The following is a 16,044-nucleotide window of genomic DNA, read 5'->3' as shown; positions in this document are numbered from 1 at the left end:
ACCCACTAAATGCCAGGAGAGCCCCCATGTCATTGTGACAGTCAAAACCTACCCCACCAGTTACCAGCTGCCCCCAGGATGCACTGCCAGCGGGCAGAAGCCCTGGGCTAGGGGTGGGCTGGTCAGGGTCTCCTAGTGAAAGAGGGTTCTCTGAGTGCCTCTTGCCCTCTTCTCCTCCGGGCCCTTCTCACAGCTGGCACCTGCTCTTCTCCTCCGTGCCCTTCTTCATCTCCCCTCTTCTCTTCCTCCTCCTCCTCCCCCTCACTTTCAGAGGAGGAGAACTTAGACCTCTTCCCAGCCTGCTTTGTGATGCAGGGTTCCAAAAACTTTAGGGTGTTTCCCCTTTAATTCTTGAAAATCCATCTTCATTTGAGCTCTGCTTCTCAGTCAGTGGTCTTTATGCAGTCAGGTGAGTTCTCCTAAGGGGTGTTCTGGAGTCAGCCCTGAGAACCCAGAACACAACGGAGGCCTGATGGTGGCAATGAGCATTGGTGCAGGGCTGTCCCCTCTGTCCAGGCCTCCGCCAGCCCCCAAGGCCAACGCTGCATTGATCTGAAATGCGGCCAAGTCCCACTGGTGTTTATCTTGGCTCAAACCCCAGCCTCGCGTGCCTCCTGCAGGGTGGTTCTGGGGTGTCCAAGCCGAGTGGTGGGAAGGATGAGTTTGTCATCATCACATGGAGGAAGTAGGGCAGAGTTCAAGGATTGCTTGTGTTTTCACCTCCTCCCCTCTCGTAGCCTACTTCTAAGCCGCTGGTGGTGAGTGGTGTGCATTCGTGGCCTTGACAGAGCTGAGGGATGGGTCTGCCTTTGTTGGGGCTGCCAACAGGCTACTTCTGCTGGGCTGAGGTCTGCACAGACCATTTGGGCGCCACCACAGGCCAGGGGAAGCTGGGACAGGGCCAGTGGGCCTCCGTGGAGGGTGTGGGGCGTGGTGTTTGATTCCTGAATTTGCTGGCAGTTGTGGGACTCTGGCCCTGCAGGAAGTGTCACTGCGTCTCCCACTGGGTCCCAGCCCTGTGTCTGGTCCACTCTCCCACCGCTTCTTTCCTCAGGGACTCTGGGAAAGTCGAGCATGGCCCTCTGCACTGACACTTTGATGCCTCACATGAGGGTCAGTCAGCTGGAACAGGGTGTGAGCACCTCAGCTTGTCACAGCTTCCTGCAGCCTCGGAGCTCGGCGCTGGGAGAGTGTGATGGTGATTCAGCAGCCAGGAAACTCCAGGAGAGCTCAGTCATACTTGCCCAGCTGCTCTGCAGTCCCCATCAAGGCCCTTGGCCCGCCAGGACGGGAACAGGGCCTGTGCAAGACGAAGTTTGCCTCAGTCCCCAACCCTGGTCCAGGATCATTGATGAACCTTCAACTCTGCTTCCTCCTAACAAGAAAGAGCGGGGCATGGATGGGAGTGGGCACAGGGCCCGTTTCACCCAGAGGAGATGCTTGGTGCATCCTGGTTAACAGTTTTACAGAGATATTTTGCTCCTGTGTGCTGTCTGCTTTGCGGGGTGTCGGGGTGGGTGTCCTCTCAGACCACCATATTAGCAGGTAGCACTGTGCTGTAAGGCTTTGACCTGGGTGAGGGTTGGGGGCAGCAGAGAGGAAGGTGTGTGTGTAGCAGTGTGAGGCATTGCATCACGCCTACTGGGCCTTAAGAAACAAAGATTTCTCAACAATGCAGCACCCACCTGTTCCTGCCATGGTCTCTACAGCTTTCTCATTTAGTCATTTCTTTTTCTTTTTAATTTATTTATCTTTAATTGAAGGATAATTATAATATTGTGTTGGTTTCTGCTATACATCAACATGAATCAGCCATAGGTATACATATGTCCCCTCCATCTTGAGCCTCCCTCCCACCTTTTAGCCCATCCCACCCATCTCAATTCAGTTCAGTCACTCAGTAGTGTCCAACTCTTTGTGACCCCATGGACTGCAGCACCCTAGGCTTCCCTGTCCATTACCATCTCATGGAGCTTGCTCAGATTCATGTCCATCAAGTCTGTGATGCTGTCCAACCGTCTCATCCTGTGTCATCCCCTTCTCTTCCTGCCTTCAATCTTTCCCAGCAGCAGGGTCTTTTCTAACGAATCAGTTCTTTGCATCAGGTGGCCAAAGTATGGGAGCTTCAGCTTCAGTCCTTCTGATGAATATTCAGGGTTGATTCCTTTAGGATTGACTGGTTTGATCTCCTTGTAGTCCAAGGGACTCTCAAGAGTTTTCTCCAGTGTCACAGTTCAAAAGCATCAATTCTTCAGTGCTCAGCCTTCTTTATGGTCCAACTCTCACATCCGTACACAATTACTGGAAAAACCATAGCTTTGACTAGATGGACCTTTGTCAGCAAAGTGATGTCTCTGCTTTTTATTACACTGTCTAGGTTTGTCATAGCATTTCTTCCAAGGATCAAGAGTCTTTTAATTTCATGGCTGCAGTGACTGTCTACTGTGATTCTGGAGCCCAAGAAAATAAAGTCAGCCACTGTTTCCACTGTTTCCCCATCTGTCTGCCATGAAGTGATGGGACAGGATGTCATGATCTTAGTTTTTTGAATGTTGAATTTTAAGCCAGCTTTTTCACTCTCCTCTTTCACCCTCATCAAGAGCCACCCCATGTACTACCTGTTTATCCTGAGTCTCTGCAGTCAGTCTTTACAATAATCCCATGTGGGAGGTGGATATCTTTATCTCTTTTTCATAGCGAAGGAGACTGAGATGCTGGCAGCAGGCCAAGGTTGCATAACTGCAAGGACTCAAGTTAGGACCCTAGTGGCGTGAATCCGAGACACTGAGCCGAGTGAGGACAGGTCGTGTGCAGGGAAGGTGGCTGGTGCCTGCCAGGAATGAGTGGGAGGAGCCAAGTAGAAATGGGGTTTAGGACCAGGTTATGCACCTGTAGTCTCTGGGCAGGACTTCAGATGGGCCTCTGTGAGCAGAGTTTAAAGGGAAGGGGTCTGGTGGTCCAAGTGCTCTAGAAGCTCACTGGCAGCAGGAGCAGAGGTGAAAATGCTTTGGTCAGAAAAACCAGTCAGGCGACTATTGTGAAGACCCAGAAGAGATGATGAGGCCCGAGTTTTGCCAATGGCAGTAGGGATGTAGAGGGATGGATAAGACGGGTGAGGTGGAGGCAAGACTTGTGGGAGGTTATGTGGCTTGGTGATGGGGTAAAGGAGAGGGAGGGGCCAATGATGGTATCTGGTCTTCAGCCCAACCTAGAACCAGGGAGGAGGAGTGGAGAAGGGCAGGAGACACGAGGTCTGAGCTCCAAGCCTTTGGAGAAGGTCAGGGTTGGAAACAGTGCTTGGGGCCTGGAAGTGGGAAAGTGTCGATGGGAATGTGGGATTGTGTGCTGGCTTTAGCAGCCCATTCTCATCTGCTTTCCATGTAGTGTGGAAGTCCATTCTCCTCTGACTTTGCATACTTTATTTCATTTTATTTAATCCTTGCAATAGTCATGCAAGGAAGTGTTGTCCTTGTTCATGGATGAGGACACAGAGGCAAAGTGAGGTTAGGTAACACAGCTAAGGTCTCACAGTTAAGAAGCAGCAGAGCTAGGGTTCGAACCCAGTCCTGACAGCAGGGCTCCTTTTTTCTCTGCCGTAATAGACCCTGAGTTGGGATTAGAAAGTGGTACAAGGTTGCAGTGCAGACACCTGTCTGCCTGTCTCTTCCACCTCCCTGATCCTGAAGGTTCAGTCTGAACACTTTGGGTTTTCCCACCCACAGATATACAAACACAGACATGGAAAATACCATGAGCATTCAAGTAACACTGGCTTGTTTTCTAGGAGGTCGTAGTCATAAGGTATTGCCTTAGACTCATCAAGTTGGACTTTGCTGCTTCTGGCCACCCACAAGTCATTAGGAAGGGCAGCTGAGGGTCCCAAGCTCACTGACCCAGGAACATTCATCCTGGACTGTAAGCTTTGAATATATCTTCAAGCCCATGTCAAGACTGCATTGAAAATGTAGAAATGGAAAGTGCCCTTTTAGGTTCTAGTTTCGGATCTCTCCCATCTTCTGATTATCGGTGGATGTGCTAAATTGAAAGACAAATTACAACAAACTGCGCACACTCACTGAGGCAAGCACGCACAGCCTTTCGGCTGATCCTGGTTCGAGGCGAGGGATCCACCTGCACACAGAGCATCAGAATGAGGCCAAGTATGTCCACACCCCTCTTCCCCAGATGGATGGTTTAGAAAGATGCCAGCCCCATATCATCCCAGAAGTCAGGGACAGGGCTGACGCAACTCTGTCATTTAAACCTAAAGAACCTGAGACTGAGTGGTGAAGGGACTTGCTAAAGGTGACGCCACTCACGGATGACCCTAGTCTCTGGACTCCCTGGTTATCTCCGTGTCACAGCACATCTGGCTTAGATCCAGGAGAAGAAGACTTTTCTAGAGTGTCTGTGTCCTTTGGCTGTGCTCCACAGGACAGGGGGAAGCAGAGGGTGGCTGGATGGGCCCTGTAATGTGAGCTGCCATGTCTGTCGCTTACAGGCTGGGTGACCTTGGGCAAGCGACTTAATCTCCTATATCTAGACTTTCTCATCTCCAAACTGGGAGCTTGAACAATACCTGCTTCCTAGGACTGGCTTTGTGTACTGAATGAGACTATGCAGGGCATGTCATAAGTGCTGAAATGTTGCTGCTATTACTGTTAATAACGCTCTCTGCCACAATGATAATTATGGCTGAACGATGCGAGGAGGGAGCTCGGGACACTAGTCAGGTGCCCGTGGTCTTCCTGCCCACTGCTGGCGTACAGGTGTGTTCCTGGTTCACGTGTCTGTGGAGCTGTTTGGGTGCAGGGTCAGAACCTCACTTGGATGGGTTTGTCACAAGAGCTACCCACGTCCCTGCAGAGTTACCACCTAAAACCCAACATTAACCATTTCAAGTGATTTCTTGATAAGACTCTCCTGGGGTAGCAAAGTTTAATCTGTGTTTTGAAGGCAGAGTTCCAGATGCTGGGATGGGGAGAGAAAGAGCCCTCTGTCCCGTGAGCTGTTCGGCCCCAAGTGATTCATTCTGTGTCAAATATTTCTAAACCCTCCTCGCCTTCCCCTGAGCTCTCCTGATCCCGTCCGGCCAGTTACTCCACACATTCCTCTGCTGCTTTGCCTGCCGTCCTCTGAAGCCAGTGTCACCGGCCTCTGTAAGCAGGGGCACTTGTGAACTGTCACCTCTTCCTTGGGGAGAAACTGCACTGGGGTGATGAGGATGTCGCGTGGCTGCTTTCGATGTGACATTTATGGCTGTTCTCGCAGGAGGGTCAGGCACGGGTCTCCTGGTCTTACTGGTCCTGCCAGCTTCCCTCCTTGCCCCTCCTGCTGTGTGTTCCCTTTTTCTTCCTGATCACTTCTGACCCTGAAGCAGCATCTGTACCTGACTCTCAAACCTCTTGGTTGAAAAATACTAAGTCACACAATATTGCAGGTTTTGCGGTTAGAAATCCTGCCATGTTTGCAGATAAATTTCAGGTGTTGGAATATAATTCATAAGAGAAGATACCCTAGAACCTGGTACCAGAAGTTACCTAAGACCAGGGGGACCAGCAGGGTTCCCTGTGACCCATTTCCACAAATTTTTGTCCCCTACGTGGCTGTTCATGGGTATCACCTGAAGAGCTTGAGCTGTAGGTACCATCCTCACTTCCTGAGCTTCTGCTCTGAGCCTCATGACCCCGCAGCCCCAGCATGGCAGGAGAGGACGTGAGATCCTGGCTGCCCTCCACACGGCCACACTCGCTTCTGCCTGTCTCTCCACTGGTTCCTGCCCCTCCGCCTGCGTCATTCCCCGCGGACCATTCCTCACCAGCTTCTCTAAACCTAAGACATCTTTCATCCAAAAGGCCCTGCTGCAACCTCTCTCCACCCTCCCCACATCTCCCTGATGCCAAAACCTCACGCTCACTCCTTTGCTCAGGAAGCCTGGCTTAGGGGATTTGAAAGTGGATGAGCTATGGAGCCTTGATTTTCTAGGGTAAGCAGCTGATCTACACAGTGGAGTAGGTGGGAGCCTGGAAGCAAATACCAGCTGTAGTGGAGGTGAGAGCAGGGCATGGTCTCCTCTGCCGGGGTGGCCAGGGGCCTGACGATGCCTCTTCCAGGTCGGGGCCTTAGAGCTGAGTGTCTGCAGAGGAGGTGGAGCAGTCACCAGGACGACAGGTGGAAGAGGATGGAGGGTGTCCCATGCTCAAGGCACAGCCAGGTCCCAACCCTGTGCATGCACGCAGGGCCGCGTGGACGGGGCATCCTGCTCTGTGGTCAGGGGGAGATGGGTGTCCAGCGTCCATCGGCAACATTTCCCCTTGGCCCTGACATGTGAGCTCCCAGGTAAGTAGGCTGTCCTCTCTCTGGCCATTCTTCCTGTTGGAAGCAGCCATCTGCATCCCAAAAGCTGAAGCGAAAGCTCTGCAGCCCTTATCCTTCCTGGAGGGCCGCGTGGGTTCCCTCTGCCTTGAGGCTGGGGTCCGTCTTTCACAAGGTCTTTCTTCCATTGCGTGTAGATTTTCCCCTTGCCACCACTCCACTTTACTAAGTTCACAATCCTGAGATTCCCCTCGTTGGAGCTATTTAAACAAAATGGGATGCTGGCAGGAGCAGCCCAGAAGGGATTCCTGCCTGGAGGGAGGCAGGCTGGCTGGCTGGCCTCGGGGCAGGCAAGGCCCGGCTTTGAACCTCAGGCGAGAGGCACCTGTAGCCTCTGAGTCTCCGTCTGAACTGTGCGTTGTCTCCCCAGGGCCACTGGCGGCGGCCGTGCCTACGTCTGAACCCACGCAGGTGCTCCAGGGAGGATTCCTGTGCTCCTCTTGTCTCGGAGCCTGCCAAGGCCACGTGTTTCTGGCCTTCACACGGTCCAGCTGTTCCAAGCAAAGCCCAGGGGGAGTCTGGGCAGCTGGGCTTACTGAGGTTATGCTGTGGGGATTCTGGACGTTCATACCCTTGCTTCTTCTCAGTAGACCTTGCTCATAGTGGAGGGACTGGAGGCAGTGGAAATATCACAAGAGGCAACAGATGGAGCCTCTGGAAGAGATGGATCAACCTGGTGCCTAGGCCCACTGAATCTGCTGTCTGGACTCTTTTGGGGGTCATAGCTGGTACTTCCACAGCCCATGGTCAGGACTGGTGTGCGGGGTGGTCATTACACACTGTCTCAGGCATAGGAGTTGGATAGACTTGAGTCTGAACTGGGCTGCAGGAACTTGGGCAGATTTCTCAACCTGTCTAAGCCTCAGTTTCCTCATCTGTAAAATGGGGGTGTTTCCATAGACTGGACCGGGAGGCTGGGAGGAGCCCTGTGTCATGGGTATGGTGAGGACCAAAGAAGATAAAGCATGTAAAAGCCACGTGGTGGGCCTGGGACTGCCGCCTGCCCAGTAAGTGGCACCTGTGCCGCTATGAGACATGACAGCGGTCAGACCGGCAGACCCTGTCTTTTGGGTCTGGAACCCTCCTAGGGAGCCCACCACGTGGTGAAGGAGAAGCAGAGGCCTCATCTCCCATCACAGGGCCCCTGCTGCAGTTGTGTCTAAACAGAAACTGCAGAGAGAGCCCAGGGCACCACAGAGTTTTTCCATGGGACTGTCAGGGGTAACAGAAAGGAACTGTTCTTGTACTGCTCAACTTATGATTAAAAACCCAGTGTCCTTCCTCTGTGGAACATGGTGGTTTTGTAACCCCTAATCAGTTCCTGAAACATCTTTGCAAGTTCAGCAGCTGAGAGCTCCCAGGTAAGGAACCCAGGGGGTGGGATGGCAAAGGGACTCGCCCCAAGGCTGAGGGAGCGCCCCTCCACACGCCCTGGATGCTGGGGAGCACCTCCGCTCTCTCCTGGCTGAGGGTGGACAGTGTTTGCTGTCTAGTCCAGGCTTTGCTTAAGCAGGGGTCAGCGTGGAGCCCAGGCACTGTACTGACTGATGGGCGGACAGATGGATACGGGGCTGGGACGGAGAGGGGAAGGAGATGCATTTGTTCATAGACTGTTTGTGACAGGCCAGTGGCACTTCCTCTAAGAGGTATACAGAGCATCTGTGAGTCTTTCCTTTCGGTTCCACAAGTCACTGGCCACCTTTGGCCCAGAGTGGTTTGTGGTGATGCCAGTAAAATCAGCTTGTGACAGGTCCCCAGCTGACTGGGAGAGACCTCTGAGACTTTGTCTTGCTTTGGTAGGAAACCCTCACTGTAATGCTTGGTGTGTCGGTTACACACTCGGCCTTTTAGATAATGCCCGGGGGTGGGGGGGGGGGGGAATCCTGAGACCTTGCTTCCAAAGGTACTGTCTGTTGAGCAGCAAGAAGGAATTTCACAGGCCAACGTGTGATTTCACTAACTTTCTCTCCCCGTCCCCGTCTGCCACCGCCTCCTGGTCTCCCCTGACCCAACTCCAGCACCCAGTGTCAGGTTCGGCACTCTGAAGGAGTATTTGGGAAATTCATGCCAGGCCAGCAGTGAGAGCAGCCTGAAGCTTTTAGATATTTCTCAGGTCAAAGGCTTAAAGGGAAGTCCTGAGCAGATTGCCTCATCTGTTCCAAGCGTGTTTCTCCCTTGAGAGTCAAGGGCTGGCGTGTCTACATCCTGAGTGATGGGAGAAAGGAGCTCTCACAGCCTGCATGGCAAGGGGTGTTCCCGAGCCTTGGGCTGGGGGTCACAGCACAGAGGTTTGCCTCTTTTATGTGCTGCCTCTGGGCTAGCCTGCAGGTGGCCCGGCCTCATTGCGTGACCATCCCGGCATGTTTTTGCAGTTCAGTTTTAGGAAATCAGTCTTAGTTCATGCTGATTGCATAAGCCCTAGAGGTTCCTTCTTCGACAGAATTGTGCTGCTCTGCTTCCCCCGGGGCTGTAACTTGCAGGTACAGAAGGTCATCTGCTGGCTGGGGTGGCTTTGGAAGTATGCGACCCCTGTGGTCCCAGAGCCTCCTGCTCAGGTGGGCCCTGGGCTTGGGCGCTCATGCCCACGCAGTCGCAGTCTGGACACATTATAAATGTGAAAGGAAAATGAAGGTTATTGGGACAGTGGGGTATGTGCAGGGCCCTGGGGCCTTGGCTCCTGTGATCCCACCTACTGCCACCTCCCTGCCTCCCCTGGGTGGGTTCTCGCTCCTGCTGCCTGGGACCTGGACACCAGAAAGGCTGGAGTGAGGTGTGTGCCCCTCCTGGGCAGGGCGTGGTGGCAGCTGCCCCATTGAGGCTGGTAGCCCAGCTGCGTCTCTGCAGAAGACGGACATGGGCGAGCCTCTCCTCTCCTCTAATCCACATACCCCGGGTAGATGTTGCGACACCCTCAAGGTCACCTGCCCACCGTGGGTTGGGGCGACTGGTTTCTGGGAAGAAGAAACCTCTGACTGGCTTCCCTGCCCCCAGCTGGGTTGCTCACATCCACACATCCATCTCCCTGCTGGCGGACCCAGCTGTCCGGGATCCTGTGCGTGCTTGGGTACTGTTGCTGGGGCCCAGGGTGTCTCTGGGGAGCTGGGCTGACCCTGCAAGTCTCCTCACACCCCAGAGAGAGCAAGACCAGAAAGAGCACATAGCAAATATCATGATATGCTCAATAGCATGTACATACTTAAAGCCACCAAACTGTGCGCTTAAAAAGAGTGAAGATAGTAACTTCTATGTATATTTTATCACAATAAAATATATCTATAAGGTGTTTTGCAATTCCCTGGTGGCTCAGACACGGTAAAACGTCTGCCTGCAATGTGGGAGACCCGGGTTCGATCCCTGGGTTGGCAAGATCCCCTGGAGAAGGAAATGGCAACCCACTCCAGTATTCTTGCCTAGAAAATTCCATGGATGGAGGAGCCTTGTGGGCTACAGTCCATGGGGTCATAAAGAGTCGGACACAACTGAGCGACTTCATGACGACGATAAGGTGTCTTAAAACAAGAAACATCATGACAAGTGGAGAGAGAGAGACTAGGAAAGAAAAGGCTTGAGATTTTAGTAATGTTAATAGGCACTTTTTTCCTGCTTTTTGCACAAAGGGTCCCACCTATTCATTTTGTACTAAGCTTCCCTGGTGGCTCAAGATGGTGACGAATCTGCCTGCAATGTGGGAGACCAGGGTTTTATCCCTGGGTCAGGAAGATCCCCCAGAGAAGGGAATGGCAACCCACTTGCCTGGAGAATCCTCATGGACAGAGGAGCCTGGTGGTCTACAATCCATGGGGTCGCAGAGTTGAACACAATTTAGTGACTAAACCACCACCACTCTGTATTATGTGGCTATGACTGCCTGTTGGCCACTTCGTAAAACTATCAACTCTTTCCCTTTGAGAAGGACCCGTCCTTGAAGCCTGAGAAGTTGGCTGCTGGGCAGACTCTCACCTGTCTTCTTTTCTCCCTCTTCGTAGGTATTTTCTTGGCCGTGTGCCAGGCCCTGGAGAACAGCACATCTGCCCTGAGTGGTGAGTCCCATCCCGTCCCCTCCATGTGGGGTGGTGTATGGAGAACAGATGGGAGCAGCCCCTGGCTGCTTTGTGGAGCCTCTGCTACAGGTGTCCCCCGGGGCTCCTGCCTGCTGAGTCCCATGCGTCTGCCTCCTGCACATTGTCCCAGGGCCCGGGGAGTGCTCCTGGGAGGTCTTAACCGCCAATGCACAGGGACCGGTCCCTGCTCGCCGAGGGTGCACCCTCTCCCAGCTCTGATCCCAGCACAGTCCCTGTGGGCAAGGGTGCTGGCAAGCTGAGCCTCCTAGTCCATCTAAAGAAGAACCCAGATTCCTAAACCCTCTTGTCTCCTTCTGCCTGGGAATTTTTGTTTAGTTATTACTATTTTCCAGTTTCTCCTTGGACATTTGTAGTCACATTTCCTTTGTTGCATTTGTGAGATCCTGGGTCAACAGATTGGAAAGTTGGGAAACATTGGTGGCAAACTACTTGTGGGCATAAGCTCACTAAAGCGTCCCCTGAGATGTTTCCGCACGGCTCTTAGCATTTGTCCGTGTGCACTAATATTTTTATACAATTAGTCGGGGTGAGGAAGTGATTTGGGTGCCTGCTTTTTAAATTCAGGGTTTGGAGTTGTGCTTTTTTCTATGTGGCTAGAATGTCTTGAAATGTATCCTTTTAAAATATCATAATGTTTCATTCAAGTGGACACATGTTACAGTTAGGCTTTTCCCATGGGATATTTTTGTTTTCAGTTTAAATTATAATGCTCCCTCTTGATGCCTAGAAACTGTTTTCTTCTTTTGGATTCTTTCCTTGGGCCATAGCTGTAGGAGCAAGAGTATATATTTACGACCCTTGTAACAAATTGCTAAGTAGCTTTCAAAATGAATTGACCGGGTTTTTATGTCAGCAGTGTACCAGCCTGCCAGTTTCTCTGTTCGCTCGTTGACCTAATGTTCCCCTTTGTTACTGCAGTGGACCCAGCTGCGTCTCCCGAGCTATTTCAGGGAGGTGCCAGGGCAGGAGGTCCACCACACACTGTTCCTGATACTTAGCTCTTCTCCAAAGCTTTCCGTCCAAACATAGTAGATGCCGCTGCTGCTCCCACTGGATACCAGCGCTTCTGCACCCCCGCAGTCTCCGCCTGCAGCTGTTATCCTTGATACACTTGAACCCTTAAGGTGTCCGAGCCACTTGGTGACCCATGATGCCACAGAAGAAACTGCCTCTTGTCCTATGTGTTATGCTTCGTTGGGACTGGGGGTGGAAGCGCCCATCCATTCCAAAGCAGTGCTTTGGCAGTCCAGGGTCTACTCGAGTTTCCATGAAGTAGTTCTTTCACTTTTTAACTACTTCCCCCATCACGAAGGGCTCAGATGTGCATATACAGGGAGGAGGGGATAGCTTTGTGACCATGCTATTTTCACAATTGACCCAGCCGTCATCCTGGGATGCATTTACCCTCCGGGTGCACCCCCAGCCCATTGTGGTCCTCACTGTAGGACCTGGTGGGCCAACCGCCGGCTTCTCCTCTAAGTCACTTGTAGGTGACGCTTTGTGGTGATGGCAGAGGCCGATGCTACCCCCAGGGGGACGGTTATCTTACCCCCTACTCCCATTCCATCCATTCACACAGGAAAGGCCTAGGGGATGTTGTACCTGAGCCAGTCCCCTTAGGGGCCTGGCATGGCTCCTGCCGAGGCCCTTTGGGGTTTCCCAGGCTCTTCTGGGGAGACGTGGGAAACCTGTGATGTTTATCCAGAAAATGACTATGCTTGCTGCGGTCATGATCGACCTCCGTTCCATGTTTCTTTTCTGGCCTTGCTTCTGTGAGACGGTCTCAGGTTGATATCTGACATACTCTCCCCATGACGACTTAGGTTCAGAAAACAGTAGGTGTGGCCTGCCCTTTTGCACACGACCCTGTAACTGGCTCAGTGCTGCTCTGTGGCCCAATGTGGTGGGTGAGAGTGGGGGTAGGGCCACACCTTCTAGTGTCCAGGGGGCATTGAGATCTTGGTGTTGGTTGGTGACATGTTGGAGCGGGGAGGGGGGCCGCCAGTCTGGCCTCTTGCATTGCTCTCTGATGGGTTACTTAGCTGTGGTGCTTGTGCCCCTGAGAGGTTAATGGAATAGTTCTTTCCATGTTTGCTTGCTCTCTGCCCTGCCCCGCTGGACCAAGATATGAATCCAGAGAGGGCTGGACTAGTTAGCAGAAAAGTCCACGTGGTGATGACCGTGTCAGAGCCACTTGTCCAGGAGCTAGGGCCTTGTGACTAAATCAGGCTTGTTTACTCAACTTTCTTTCCCTTTCGGGTGACCTTCCCATCTCCTGGAAGACTCCCCAGGTCCTTGCAGGCCTTGCCCACCCCACCCCAACTCTGTCCTCTCTGGGCATGGCTGAAATTTTGTTGTGGGTACAGCTCAAACTGGAGACCCACCAGCCACACTCACTACTACTAGCATTGAAATATATGTGTGTTTAACTCGTGGCTAATTCAGCAAGCAAAACTGTTTGTTAATGTTTATAATAGAAATCTTCTTACATAGAAAAGGAGAAACAATGGCAACATCAATCCCCATGTATCCATCACCCAACTTCAACAACTAGCATCTCTCTGCCATTTTTCTTTCATCTATTTTCTCACCTTTTTGAGTTTGCTCTTTGTTGGTATAGTTTAAAACATAATCCATTTCTCTTGTGACTATTACTTGTATCTAACAGATAAGGACTTTTACAATGAAATCATAGTTCAGTTACACCAACAAAAGCAATAGTGATTCTTTTTTATTAGATTCTTAAATATGGAGGGTAGGTGACACTGAATTCAAATTTGTGGCATTTTATTTAATTCACATTGCCTTTGATGTTTTCATATTTTGCTTTCTAGTTATATTTCCTTTCAGGTCAACACTGGTTTTATCAAATGTGCTCATTTATATACTGGGTGACTGACTTTCACATCTGAGTCCCTCCTAACCCTTATGCTCTGGAGGTTGGTGGGCTCATTTACTGAAACTATCTAGGTGTGAAGATGGGTAATTTTAGGATAGAAGCTACGAGAGCTTCACCCACGGTTTAAATATGCAGATCTCTTCACTCTGAGAGTTAATTGCAATGAGAAATAGTAATGAACACAAGAAGGTTTTGGTATATTCCTGATTGATGGTGTTGGAACAAAGGACTGCAGACTTACTCAGAATTAAGCTCTAACATTTTGATGAAGCAGCATAGACAGAAAATTGCAAACTCCATGTGCCAATCAAAAGTGGAATATGAGCTTGAAGGAACAGGGGCTGATCCCATGTGGCATTCTTGTGCTTTCCCCCCAGAAAAGTTTCGTGGCCTCATGGCTTCATAGTTGCCCTTGGCCTTTTTGTTTGAGGTTTCATTTGTTTCTTTCAATCCTCCTTTTTATAAACCCACAAATGTGGAGGGTAGATGATGCCAGAGGCATGGAAACTGGCATTATTATCATCAGAAATGCTTCTCAGACATTTGCTTCGGGTGGAGCATTGGAAGGATACATGCCTTAGGCTGGAGGTTGGGAGCCCTGCGTGTTAGACCGATCTGGTCTTGGTTCTGCTGTGTCCTCAGGCAAGTTATTCATCTGGTTCCTGTTTGGATGTTGGCCTTGACTTAGGAATAACCTGTGAAGTTTTTCACATGACCACTGTGATGGATTGATGGAGACTGCTTAGAAAGCTTTGATGAGGATTTCGAAGGCAGCCTTCAAATTATCAGTTCAGTTCAGTTGCTCAGTCGTGTCCGATTCTTTGTGACCCCATGGACTGCAGCACACAAGGCTTCCCTGTCCGTCACCAACTCCCGGAGCTTTCTCAAACTCATATCCATCGAGTCGGTGATCCTATCCAACCATCTCATCCTCTATTGTCCCCTTCTCCTCCTGCCTTCAGTCTTTCTCAGCATCAGGGTCTTTTCCAGTGAGTCAGTTCTTTGCATCAGGTGGCCAGAGTATTGGAGTTTCAGCTTCAGCATCAGTCCTTCCAATGAATATTCAGGACTGATGTCCTTTAGGATTGACTGGTTGGCTCTCCTTGCAGTCCAAGGGACTCTCAAGAGTCTTCTCCAACACCACAGTTCAAAAGCATCAATTCTTTGGTGCTCAGCTTTCTTTAGAGTCCAACTCTCATATCCAAATATGACTACTGGAAAAACCATAGCTTTGACTAGACAGACCTTTGTTGGCAAAGTAATGTTAGGAATGTATGGCAGTGGTCAAACCTGCCATGATCCTCAGGTACACTGGTGGTAGTGTGAGTGCCATGTGTCTCGTTCTCTTGGAGCCAGATGCTGTTTTACATGCAGGTTCTAACATTATGGGCTTTTCAGGTGGTGCAGTGGTAAAAAAAAATCCACCTGCCAACGCAGGAGACACAAGAAACTTGTGTTCGGTCCCTGGAATGGGAAGATCCTCTGGAGCAGGAAATGGCAACCTACTCCAGTACTCTCACCTGGAAGATTCCACAGACAGAGGAGTCTGGTGAGCCTCAGTCCATGGGTTTGCAAAGAGTCAGACGTGACTGAATAACTGAGTGTGTGTGCACTCATGCACACACACACACACACACACACACACACAGAGGCTACAGTGTAGTTGCTGGACAACTTCTCTGTCCTTGTCTCCACCACAAAGGTGACCCCACGATGAGAGCCTCGCAGTGGCAGATGGCAACCACAGCTGACTGCTTAGTGTGATTTAGAAAATCATTGCTGGAAGAAGTCAGTAGTCTGCAGGCCAGGAAAGAAAATTTGTATCTGGTGGGTTGTCAGTTTGTAAAGCTTGCAGAGAAACATTAGCTGGAGGCGAGGTGAGGATGGCAGCACCTGCAGCTTAGAACCTCACACCCTTTGTGAGGAAAGAGTCACGGCCTATCTTCAAAGGCACCTTTTAATGCCCCTGACTGGGGACAGAATGCACCCTGGTTAAGTTGTTGGGTGGCTGCTTGCTTAACCCTGTGCAATGTTGCCTCGTTCCCAGGCTGCCCATCTGGTTCTCATATTTTCATGAGACTCATTCTAATGATCCAGGGGTGTGGTGAGGGCCTTGCTCAGACACCTGGGAGCCAAGCTCCTCCTGTTCTTTGCCTAATTCCTGGGTGATTCAGGGTGGTTCTTTAAACCTCTGAATTTCTACTCCTTCCTCTAGCCTGTGTCTATTGACACCCACTTGGAACCAGGCAATGTTGGAAACCTTACTTAATTTAGCATCTGCGAGACTTTTCAAAGGCGATGATGAAAGACCATGGAACATTCATGGTGGTGTCATTCAGAGGGATGGTCCCTCTTATCAGCTTGCATGGGGAGACAGTAGTCGAATTTGGTGGGGGCTCTGGGTTTAACAGTTAAGAAGGGCAAGTTTGGGCTGGGGGTGTGGAGGGAGAGCAAATCAGATTATAGGGAGCAGTCTTTGAAGGCAGTACTTTGTTTGGAAAACAGGTAGAACACGGATCAGCCAGCAAGCCAGGGATCTGGTTATTGCTCACCTTGCCTAACAAAAGCTTTTCAGAACTGCAACCTGCTTCCCCGTTCCATTGTCTGGAGTTTTCCCACGTGGGGCTGAAGTCATTCTAAAATTAGAACGCTCACGTGTTCTACCCAGGTACAAGGTTCACAGTTCCA

The 16,044-nt window shown here is 51.0% G+C and overlaps 1 protein-coding gene across 1 annotated transcript in view; it reads left to right on the top strand.

The window, feature by feature from the left end:
• Nucleotides 1-1,074: 1,074 nt before the first annotated feature.
• Nucleotides 1,075-16,044, top strand: part of TGFA (transforming growth factor alpha) — an 85,376-nt gene continuing 70,406 nt past the window's right edge. Inside the window, exons 1-2 of the mRNA XM_068967200.1 lie at nucleotides 1,075-1,198; nucleotides 10,362-10,415. Coding sequence (XP_068823301.1) covers nucleotides 1,075-1,198; nucleotides 10,362-10,415 — 178 coding nt within the window. The remainder of the gene's footprint in view (nucleotides 1,199-10,361; nucleotides 10,416-16,044) is intronic.

This window comes from Capricornis sumatraensis, chromosome 1, assembly GCF_032405125.1.
Source record: "Capricornis sumatraensis isolate serow.1 chromosome 1, serow.2, whole genome shotgun sequence".
Lineage (NCBI taxonomy): Eukaryota > Metazoa > Chordata > Mammalia > Artiodactyla > Bovidae > Capricornis > Capricornis sumatraensis.
The sequence above is the reverse complement of the archived record's forward strand: the minus strand, read 5'-3'. Positions and strand labels throughout refer to the sequence as shown.